We start from the raw sequence: 12,462 nt of genomic DNA on the forward strand, positions 1-12,462 counted from the left end.
TGCCTTTTGTTTTGTTTTTCCTGAAAGTTCTCATTGTTTTTCCTCTATTGAGAGTAGAAATACCCACTTTGTTTATCATATTATTTAATATATAGCTCCTCAGGAATTTTATTGCTTGGTATATTCAAAAAATTGTCATGTTTTGAAGATGTTCTTGAAACCAACTGACTTCCTATTCTAAATTGAACTGATTGTTTTCCAGCTGTCTCTCTGAGAGTTCTTACACCATTTTTTGGTATGTTCTTAAATTGCATTTTCTTGAATTTCACATTTAGTTAATGAAGTGCTTCCTTAAGTGATGGCCACAGAAAAGGTAGAGTCTTAGCATCTCTGGCACTGTTTTATTTTTGCCCTCATATATTTTTTATTTGATAGTTGGACAGTATTTCTAGGTTCAAAATTGTAATATTTTTAACAGACCTTTGAAGGCTTTGTGTATATGTTTGGTTTTTTAAATTTCCTATTTTATGGAGAATTGGTTCAGTGAGCTAAGTAAAGAACTGAGCATCACTTAGGGGATTTTTTTCAACTTTCCTCATAATTGCTTCTAGTTGATTGTTCCAGATATCAAAAGCAATCAGGGCAAACACATATATAAAAATAATTTTAAACATAAATAGAGTAAATTATTTATTGGTGACAATAATAATGTAACAGTTAATTTAGTCATCACTTACTGCTTTAGGAATAAAATAAGCCTTCATTTCTTGGTGAAAATAGAGATAAATACTTATGAGCAGATGTGTACTGATTTTATTATAAAATGGGTTCAATATTTGGCAGTTCTTGGGGCTCCTGGGTGGCTCAGTCGGTTGAGCGTCTGACTTCGGCTCAGGTCATGATCTCGCAGTCTGTGAGTTCGAGCCCCACGTCGGGCTCTGTGCTGCCGGCTCAGAGCCTGGAGCCTGCTTCTGATTCTGTCTCCCTCTCTCTCTGCCCCTCCTCCACTCATGCTCTATCTCTCTCTCTGTCAAAAATAAATAAACATTTTTTTAAAAATTATATTTAGCAGTTCATTTATTGTTATTCTTTCACCTTATGATTTAAGTAGAATCTGTATAAAAATTAGTAGCTGGATTCTACTTCTATTTTTCAGGTACTTTGTGGACATTTTATTAAACAAAATGTAAACAACTTGAGGACAGCAGATACTAATATATGTATATATGTATATATATATATGTGTATACATATATACATATACATATATATATGGTTTTATGATTAATATCTTATTACAGGTGTTAATATGTCCTATGAAGAATGTCATAGACTCAAAAAGGGTCCACATTGTCATTTCTAACTATGAAGTGGACTTAATATCAAGCTCTTTTCAGAAGAAATATCTGGCATATTCTGAACATTTCATTTCATGACTTTTAAGTGTACAGAGGTCTAAGCAACATTTAGTGTTTAAATTTTCAACTTTTTAAGTATTAGCCACTCTTATTTATTACAGATGGAGAGAAGAAACCCTTTGAGTAGTAACAAATCCAATGATAGTTGTGATTTATGAGTGGTCAGTTTAATCTCATGGCTTAGTAGTATTTTGTCTGTCATATTCTGTCTCTGTCTCTTAAGCAAAACCAGAATTTTGATGCTAAATTAGTTTGTTTTGTAGCAGAGCTAAACTGATGAATGTTTTGAAGCAATAATACCAAGTAAAAACAGCTTCATTGAAGAATAAAGTGGCTTTAAGTAAATATAATTTAAAGCTATGTTTTAAGGCTTTATGTTCTAAAAACAAAGATGGAATTAACAAAGTGTGACCTTTAAAGATACACTCAGGGAACTCATTTAGCATATAAAATTTATTATCCCCTGTGTGTTTGGAGTTCAAAATTACAACTCGCTTGTCAGATGTGAGAAGTAGTGTCTCCTATTGCACATTAATTTGCATTGTGTCAGTTCATTTCTCTGTAATTATCAAATTATAAATTATATATAATCAAGAGATAGTTGCACTATCACTAGTAATAAAGGAAACACTGTGTACTTGAGGTAAATTATGAAACTACTTTTTCATGATTAAATCATTGCCTGCTTGTGTAAGATATTCAAATTAATCTATAGAACTGTATAATCCTGCAATGTACGAGGTTACTATGGAGTTTAGAATTATATCACTTCCTGTGCAGAAAGATTATTGGGCTAACAGTATTTTAGTTGTCTGCTGTGCTCAGAATACTATTTTAGAATTAAGGAAAGGGGCGCCTGACTGGCTTAGTAGGTACAGCACGTGACTCTTGATCTTGGGGCTGGGAGTTCGAGGCCCGTGTTGGGTGTAGAGATTACTTAAAAATAAAATCTTTAAAAAAAGAAAAAAGAAAGAAAGAAGGAAAGACTGTTAAAAGAAACTAGAAATTAGTCTTTGTCATTTAAATTAAACAATAAATATGCAACATAAAGATTTTTAGAACCCAGTGAAGCAGTGTTACAAGCAAATATAAAGTAGCAACAATTGTATGTGAAATTTGGAGCCAGATGAACTGTCAGTGACAAGTTTCACTTATTAGTACATGTTTCCTGTCAGAAATAGTTTTGAGATTGTGTTACAGAAAGAATGTAAATTGGTCCAGAGAGCAGCTAAAGCAAGCAGTGAGACTCAAGATAGGCCTCATGCATGAGAGCAGACATGTTTGTTTGACTAGCACGGAGATTGTGCTGTCACTTAGCAAAGGATACTGTTGACCCCCTGGTTTTATCTTTAAGTTTATAATAAGAGGCTACTTAGCATAATAAAGAAACAGACATGAATCAAAATCCTTTCTCCATTCACTCATGCAGACTACATTTCTGAGCTCAGGTTATGAATAAGAATGCCAGTCTCATGGTGTGGTTATGAGGCTTTAAGGTGCTAATCTGTGTACAATGCCCGGCACATAATGGGCTCTAAACAAATATCAGTCCTTTTCCCTTTAGAGGTCGCATACAGCACCATGCCCTGTGACCAGGAAATTTGTTAAGCTTTATTATCCCCGCTTAAAGATCAAATACAATATACAGTCAACAAGTCGAGGATACAATGAAATAACCTTTATTTTGGGTGCTCAGCAGTTGTCTCTGAACATGTCTTCTCCTAGTGCTTAGGTGCTTTAAAGCAGGATCAGGAATAGTTCAAGGGGCCACTAAGGCCTTTGGCCTATATTATTCCTTCATGCCATCTACTATTAAATGGCTGTGGTCACAGGAATTGTTCTTCAGAATCGTTCACAGAAACAAGCACAGCAGAGGGGAAGCACTGGACCCAGGGAGAAATAATCAGGAAGCTAAAGAGCCGAGCCTCAGAGACCCTCACCCGTACAAGTTCCTTCTTGGGCCTTGTAGCTAATTTGTGCAGTGGGCTCTTGAACAACATAGATTTGAACTGTGCAGATTCACTGTAAATATATTTTCTCTTCCTTACGATTTTCTTAATAACATTTCTCCTCTGTAGCTTACTTCATTGTAAGCATACAGTATGCTAATACATATAACATAAAATATGTAGTAATCAACTATGTTATTGATAAGGCTTCTGGTCGACAGTACACTATTAGTAGTTAAATTCGGGGGGAGTCAAAAGTTATAGACAGATTTTTTACTGCAGGGAGGAAAAAAAGAAAAAGAATTAATATAATTTAAAAAGATGAAGTGGTCAATAGGAAAAGCAAGTTTTGCTTCTATTGACGAATAACAAATTCTGTTGGTTTGTTTAGTAACTCTTGACCAGAGATGCTCATATGCATTTGGCCACAAGCTAGCCCTTGCCTGTCTAGTTTAGCATCAACCTAAGGATCACCTATATGAAAATATAAAAAAGGGAACCACCTGACAATCAGGAGGTGTGCAGTTACTTTGAGCAGGTATTTGATTTCTCACATTTTTAGGTGGGCAAAGGGGAAGGGATAGATGGAATCAGTATTATTGATCTGACTCAGTATGTGCCAATGGGTTAGGCACCATATATATATTATCACACTTTTATTCTCATGTAAGTAATATTACCTAAATTGAAGCAAGAAGTAACCTCTTTTTATAGAGTTTGTGGAGCCAGAATTCAAACACAGGGCTTCTTGGGGTCAAAGCCCAGGTTTTTCCAACCTCCCTAATGAGCCTAGGTTTTACCTGCCAAGGATCAGCTACTGGCGGGGGGGCAGGGGGGAAATGGACATTTAACCTATAATCCACCTAATGTTTGTTTGTTTGTTTTTTAAGTTTATTTATTTTGAGAGAGACATAGACAGCGTGAGTGGAGGAGGGGTAGAGAGAGAGAGAGGGAGGGGGGAGAGAGAGAATCTCAAGTAGGCTCCGTGCTGCCAGCGTAGAACCCTATGGGCTCAAACTCACGAAACCGTGAGATCATGACCTGAGCCAAAACCAAGTGTCACCCACTTGGTGCCCACCCAGGTGCCCCACAGCCTGCTGATTTTCAATCCCCAAGGTCTTACCAGCCACTGAGTAGACTTTTCTTTCTTCGTTCTCATTTGTTCTCATTTGTTAAGTGCCTGCTGGGGGGTAGTCATTGTGCTGCCTGTAGGATACTGCCCCCCATGTAGTTATTACTTCTTCAAAATGGTCATCATCACCTACAGACTCCAGTAGGTAGAAAGGTAAATAGGTGGATAACAGATGGTAGGTAGGTAGGGATGTAGATGGATGGATGGATAGATGGATAGAGGATGGGTTCACGAATATGTGTATTGCTCAAATGAAAGTTTCACCATTACTATGATTTCTATCTGTTGTTATTTTGAAAGCACCTGGAGGTCCTTCTAAAAATTCATATTGTTCTTTAAAATTGAAGTTAAAAATTTTAGTTATTTAATCAATAAAACTGAAAGACTACATATAATTTGGAGCTAGCAACTTCAAAAACTTAAAAAATTTTAATTTCAAAAACTGCAGAATAAGGTTATATTTTGTAAATTTCTTTATCTCCAAAATTTTCCCTTTAAAAAAAAATATTTTGAGAGAGAGAGCGTGTGTACAAGCTGGGGTGGGAGGGGGAGGGGCAGTGTGGGAGAAAGAGAGAAAGAGAAGAGATAATCCTAAGCAGGGTCCACGCTTAGTGCAGAGCCTGACATGGGGCTTGATCCCGTAACCCTGGGGTCATGACCTGAGCCAAAATCAAGAGTTGGACACTTAGCTGACTGTACCACCCAGGCACCCCTGTCTCCCAACTTCCTAGTTTCTATTTTCACATTAAATATCTTCCCTTTTACCTGGGTGATTTTTTTTTCTCATTTCCATAACCATTGAGAAGTTTTTGAATAATATAAATATAACTGCACTAATACAGAAGTTCAGGGACGTACCTTGTGCATCAAGGGAAGGAGAGGAGGATTTCAAATGAAATGTGTAAAGTTGGGGAACCTGGCTGGCTAAGTCTATAGAACAACTCTTGATCTCAGGGTTGTGAGTTTAAGCCCCATGTTGAATGTGGAGTTTACTTTAAAAAAAAAAATGTGTAAGGGTGCCTGGGTGGCTCAGTTGGTTAAGCGGCTGACACTTGATTTCAGTTCAGGTCATGATCTCACGGTTTGTGGGTTTGAGGCCAACATCGGGTTCTATGCTGTCAGCAGGGAGCTGGCTTGGGATTCTGTCTCTCTCTCTCTCTGCCCCTCCCCTGCTCTCTCTTTGTCTCTCTCTGTCAAAATAAACAAATAAAAACTTTTAAAAAAATGTATAAAGTTGTAGGACTGTGGCTATAGCTTCACTGAAAAGTCAAGTGGCCAATGGTGGGTTTCACTCATGTTAGTTGTGAAGCTCCCGGTTGTATTAAAACACTCACTGACACAACCGTTCCAAAGCAAAGTCATGGGTAGAAATTTACAATAGTCAGAATGGTATTGGGGACATTTTAAATAAATTTTCTAAGCAAAGAACTTATATATAAATATAAATAAATAAATGAGAACAAGTGGGATGCAACTTGAATGTAGTAAATGCCTACTCGATAGTGAAATGGGAAGACTTTCTGGTGATCCTGTTTTAATCATATAAGAGTTGGACTGTGTAACCAAATCTTTTTCTTTTTTTAATGAAATAATGTTAAGTTCTTTTTCATGGTTTTTCACCTAACAAAGGGTGCATATACTTGAATGAAAGATGGCTCCAATTGTATGCAGTGTCCACAAGGATTCTGAGCCAAGTATCCAATTATATCTCAAGAAATAATATCTTTATTGTAACATGGCCTCAGTGTTTCAGACAGTGACTCTACACTGTTACATTATGGGTTAAGCTGTATTTACATGTAACTTGACTGCAACAATAGAGGAAGATGCTTAGTTTTACAGATGGTGTTGTATAAACAGTCCTGTAAAGGTACTTGCAAATGACATTAGAGTTGGAAACTGAAAGGGTATTGTGAATACACTTACAGCTGCTATCATTTCCTTCCTCAAAGAAAGGGGCTTGGGGTGCCTGGCTGGCTCAGTTGATAGAGCATGTGACTCTTGATCTCAGGGTTGTGAGTTGAAGCCCCGTGTTGGGTATACAGATTACTTAAAAATGACATCTTTTAAAAAAAAGTCTGTTCCTTGATATTTATGCATAATTTCTGCATAATCCTTTCTTTTAAGGAATATTCTTTATCTCTTCTTATTCCTCAAGTCACCTCATTCTTGCTGATCACAGCACAAATAAAATACACTTTCACAGCATTTTAAATCGCCTCCTAACCATTGAATTAGGTGTATGTATAGAAAGATAAGTAAGTTTTGGGGGGGATGTGTGTGTTTATATGTTGGTCAAAATAAGCCAACAGCTTGAGTACCTGAAATCTAGTTGAGATTTATGCATGTTAAAATATTTGATACAAATAGTCTTGGAGAGTGTCATTATAAGTAAACTGACAGCCTCACAAATTCTATGTAAGGCTTTTGTTTCAGTGAAACTTGTGTCACTCAATAACATTTGCCAGATTTTACTTTTAAAAAAATTGTAATAACGTTTCTTTGTCTTTTCCTCTGTCACTGATACAGATCCACATCCAGAGAACTGAAGGATGTGACCATATGACCTGCTCACAATGTAACACTAATTTTTGTTACCGATGTGGGGAAAGATATCGCCAGCTCCGGTTCTTTGGAGACCACACTTCAAACCTCAGTATATTTGGATGCAAATATCGCTACCTCCCAGAGAGACCTCATCTAAGGAGATTAGTGCGAGGGTCGGTCTGTGGTGAGTGTCCGGCATGATTTATAGGAATGCTTTCTGGGAAGGAAGCAGTGATAAGAGAACCCAGAGATATAGTAGCCATGGTGATTCTGAGCACCTATCAGGTATTCTGGTGGGGACTTCACCCCAAAACAGGAGGAAGATATTTTCTCTGTTTTTGAGTTTAGAATGGAAATTTAAATTTGTTAGCAGGACACAATTTATATGAGCAAACGGATTTTGTTTGAAAAACAAATTATTAATTACACTGCAGAAATGTGAAGCCATTAGTCTTTTAATTTCTGAAGCCTTATCGTAAGCCATTTGATGAGAGGGACAATGTCACCTTCATTTTCCTACTGGCAATACCTAGCAATGGGTCTTACATATTTCCTCTATTCATTCATGGAAGATGTGTAATACAATTTGTAAAAATCCTATGTTTCAGAACCAGTACTGTATCTATTGGTTGATGTCACTGTATGTATTTTCTGTTGTATTAATAGCTAACAGTTAATGAAATGAGTATCAGATGCCCTCATTGTATACAAACTCAAGTTTACAAATCCAAATGCAATGTTTTTTTGTTTTGTTTTGTTTTGGATTTACCCCTTCTTTGTCCTCAGCAACACACGATCTCATACACAAATATGCAGACATAAACACAGATGCCCACTCTGGCCTGATGCCACCGACCTTGTGTGATACAATGTTCTTCTGACCTGATATTGCTTCTTCCAATAGCTCCCTACTTCTCTGGAATATATCCACTGTGAGGCTTCTTCCTCGCGTTTTCATTACCCAAAACTCCAATATTTTGGAGGGCTGGCTAGGGAATCTAACTATTTATAACAGTATTTCCATGAGCATACCAAATTGCAAATTAAGTTTTGAGATATAACCTATTTGTAAAGCTGTGTACACAGAGAGCAACCCAAAACCACAAAATCCTTGTATTTTCTGTATTACTTGTTCTTTTCTTTCCTACTTAAGTGACATTTTGTGATAAGGTTTCCTTCCTTTTTTTTTACTCTAATCTTTATTTGACCATCATTTTGTTTTCCTTTTTGTTATTTGGTTTAATCATTCTTAAATAAGGGAAATTATTTCCTGCCCTAATGGTACAATAATATTTTGAATGCATTCTCTATGGGTCCTCTCGTTATTTACCCAGATGCCACTCCTACCCTCTTCTCAGGTCACAAAATAGCATTCAGTTACTTAACAGCCTAGAAAATGTACAACCATTGAACATTATCATCAGAGAAATATCTTCTCTGTACAGTCTTTTCCATTTTTACTTAAAAAATTCATGGTCAGCTTTCTGTAAATGGTTTTCTTTTTGGCCTACTTTCTGCTCTGTGTGTGTGCATACATGCGTGTCTGGACAGACCTGACGAAGTAGGGAGCAGCTGGCTTTCAGATAAGCTCTTCTTCCCACACCTGTTTTCCCACCGCCAGGACAGCTGCCTCTAAGTGCTGTTGGACCATAACTCCAAAGGAGGTGGTCCGCACCTCTCCCATCTGCACAAAGGGCTGGAAAGTGACTTACTCTATAAGTCACAAACCTAGCTTCTCCCTGCCATATAAGAGAGAAGACAGAGTATAGCAGACCCCTCCAATGTTTTATCTTTGTGGGAGGTAATCCAGTTTGCTTCCTCAGTTTGGGACTGCAGCCTCCAGATGTCCTTGGACAGAGGCAGAGAAAGGGCCTGCTCTTCCCTCACAGCTGGAAGATGGGCAACATGGTTTGCATTCCACATGACCATGTGTCCAGCTATGGATCAGAAGTTCTGCTCCTGAAGAATAAAGGAGAACAAGATTTGAGGATGATTTTAGTAGCCTTTGCCATGGGGACATCTCCTTGGTGGGAGTAGGCAGCTTATTCAATGAACAGTGTGGCAAATAAAAGTGACTGAGAAAAAATACTTAATTCTCCTATCATTATGCACAAATATTCCCAAGTATTAAAGTGTATAATTATAATAGTAAACAAAATATAGGTCTTTAACTGATTTCTAGATGGCAAATAATTTATATGAACAAAAGCAATACAGCCTCCTCCAAAAATAAGTATCCAGTTTTTTGTTTGTTTGTTTGTTTGTTTTTTATAAGATGAAGTCTGGAACCAGAATTGAAAAAATGCAAGTAGCCAATAAACAATTTTAAAAATAGCCAATGCTGTGGGGCACCTGGATGGCTCAGTCAGTTAAGCATCTGACTTTGGCTCAGGTCATGATCTTGCAGTTCACGAGTTCGAGCCCTGTGTTAGGCTCTGTGCTGGTAGCTCACAGCCTGGAGCTTGCTTCAGGTTCTGTGTCTCCCCCTCTCTCTGCCCCTCCCACACTCATGCTCTGTCTCTCTGTCTCTGTCTCTCTCTCTCTCAAAAAAAAAATCCAATACTATGAGTAGTCAGAGAAATGTAAATTAAAAATATTTTTTGAAGTATAGATTAGGAAGTTTTTTGTTTTTTTTTTTTGTTAATACTCAATGCTGGCCTTTTTTTTTTTAAGTTTATTTATTTATTTTTGAGAGAGAGAGAGACAGAGCACATGTGAGCACACAGGGGAGGGACAGAGAAAGAGAATCCCAAGCAGCCTCCATTCTGTTGTGCTGAGACCAATTCAGAGCTCAAACCCATGAACCACGAGATCATAACCTGAGCCGAAATCAGGAGTCAGATGCTTAACTGACTGAACCACCCAGGTGCCCCTCAATGTTGGACTTCCATATTCTACTGAATGAACTAGAAATTCTGTGCAATTCTTTTACAAAGAAATGTGAAGGGCATTTTAAAATGTGGTAAATCTAGGCTGACAGTGGTTTATTTGCAGGCGTATTTTAAAATTTAAAAAAGGGAACAAAAATTAAGTACACAATTTTTTTGAGAGAGAGAGAGAGCACACAAGGGGTGTGGGGATGGAGGGGAGAGGGAGAGGGAGAGGGAGAGGGAGAGGGAGAGGGAGAGGGAGAAGGAGAGAGAATCCTAAATCAGCTTCACACCCAGTGTGGAGCCTGACATGGTGTTTGATCTCAGGACACTGAGATCATGACCTGAGCTGAAATCAAGAGTCTGACGCTTAACCGACTGAGCCATCACGGTGCCCCTAAGTACACACACATTTAAATAGGGTATGATATATGGATATAGTAGAATATTATTTCAGCTATTGAGAATGTTTTTTTTAGTTTTTTTAAGTTTATTTTATTTATTTTGGGAGAGACAGCACAAGTGAGGGATAGACAGAGAGAGAAGGAGAGAGTGGGGCCAATTGCTTAATTGGAGTCTGTGATTGGTGAAAAATAGAAGTAAAACACATGGTTAAACATTGTGTCAATTAAATGGTTATCTTTTTAAACTATATATTAAAGACTGTATTTTCTGTTTGTCTGGTCATGGCTCCAAGGGCCATTCTTTATGCATAAAAAAGTTAATACTTTTTCTGACAAAGTTCCAACAAATGAATGCATTATGATTCTATTTATTTATGTAATTGGTTATTCCAAATTACTGTCCTTAACTTGTAGAGTAGTGTTGCTGGCTTATTCTTAAGTGGTAAAACCCCCTCCATTCCTTCCTCATCTCTTGCCATGTTTGCATCGTGCGGCTGTACTGCTTAAGATCAAGGTTACTATATGATGACAAGACATGAACTACTAGCCTCTTTTTTGTGTGCTAGTGCTTTCAAAGTTAGTGGAATTCCGACTGTGAACTCTGTGCCCGATTTACATGAAACTGGCACATATTAGAATCACTGCTTAGATGTTTATTTAGAAAAAAAGTGCTGGTTGACGCCATCATTTGGCAACCTGACCAGGTTTAGCCTTCTTGTAAGTGCTTCCTTTATTTTCTCACGTTGCATTTTGTTTTTTCCATGAAACCAGTGTAGACCTTCCAATTTACTTCTTTAATTTATTTTTTACTATAGTTGACATACAATGTTACATTAGTTTCAAATGTGCAACATAGTGAATCAACTTCTCTGTACCTTATGCTGTGTTTATGTCCAATGTAGCTGCCATCTGATACCATATACTATTACAGTGCCATTGACTGTATTTCCTATGCTGTACCTTTTCTTTCGGTGACTTAATTCATCCCGTAACAAGAAGCCTATACTGCCCTCTCCTCTTCACCCATTTTGCCCATCCTACCTCCCCCCTCCCCTCTGGTAACCATCAGGTTTTTCTCTGAATTTATTAAAAGGATTCATTTGAATAACCTTCAATATATTGTATGCTTATTGGTAATTATCTCCCAACGACATTTAAACATCCCAATTGCAGTTCAGTCTGTTAGGTGTTCATATTATTAGTTTTCTTTGGACCCGGGAAGTAAGCAAATCACGTTTTCAGATGTGGGCTTGGATGTAAGCCCTCTGTAGCACCTACTACCTCTCCATTTTGTGAGCTAATTAGGTTTTCTCCTGCCAACTCAGAATGTGTCACTCCTTTGTTGATCTTTCAGAATCTTGAAAGATGAAATGAAAGAGATCTAAAGGGAAAGCATAAAGATGAATGGCTCTGGTAGTATAAAGTGAGCCAGTAACTTTGGAATTTTTTTTTTTTTTTTTTTGGTAATAAAGTTTAAATGACTTATGAGATGTTTGACTAATGCACCCAGGACTTCTGTGAAGTTACTGAATTTACATAAGTATATTTGTTCTACACCTGATACATTTACTTAGAGAAATATTGCCTTAGTTATAATGAGACTTCTTTAAAAACCACATACACGGTGGTATTAAAAAGCATTGCTGAAATTGTTTGATAAATTAGTTTTAAGACTCTAAATGGTTTTGCCTTTTGTTTTCCAGCTGGAAAATTATTCGTTGCACCTCTAATCCTGGTCTTGGGATTAGCACTAGGGGCCATAGCAGTTGTAATCGGTAAGAAACACTTAACATATTTGAGATAAGAATTTTCTGAGTGCTATAGAGAGAAAAGGAGTGTAGATGTAATAATAGGAGTCAGTTACTAAGTAGACATATCTGTTCCATGCTTGCGTTGGACAGGCAATCAGCATATGATTTATAGATTCAGAGGGGTGTGGTTCATATAGGATGCATTTGTGTGACACTTTTTCAGTCTATAAAGACTTTGATTCGTGTAGCTTATAAAACAGTTTTAATTCCCTTTTAATACCAAAGTTAATACAACTAGTTTTTTATGAAAGAGTCCAGTGGACGAGAATGAAGATTTTCCGATTCTGAGTTTAGGTTGAAGTATTAAGGGAAAAGGTTCTGGTATAGCCTTGTGTGTTTGGTTTGCTCTAGTACAAACCAAAGGGTACACTGGGTAAAAAAGATACCTTCA

General features: G+C 37.3%; 1 protein-coding gene across 2 annotated transcripts in view; it reads left to right on the forward strand.

Annotated features, from left to right (window-relative positions):
- The window catches only part of RNF217 (ring finger protein 217), a 131,553-nt gene that overhangs the window by 108,013 nt on the left and 11,078 nt on the right, over positions 1–12,462 (forward strand). For both annotated transcript variants that reach the window (XM_058735149.1, XM_058735150.1), the window contains 2 exons: positions 6,969–7,170; positions 11,964–12,035. In XM_058735149.1, coding sequence (XP_058591132.1) covers positions 6,969–7,170; positions 11,964–12,035 — 274 coding nt within the window. The remainder of the gene's footprint in view (positions 1–6,968; positions 7,171–11,963; positions 12,036–12,462) is intronic.

Source organism: Neofelis nebulosa, chromosome 6, assembly GCF_028018385.1.
Source record: "Neofelis nebulosa isolate mNeoNeb1 chromosome 6, mNeoNeb1.pri, whole genome shotgun sequence".
NCBI classification, from domain to species: domain Eukaryota; kingdom Metazoa; phylum Chordata; class Mammalia; order Carnivora; family Felidae; genus Neofelis; species Neofelis nebulosa.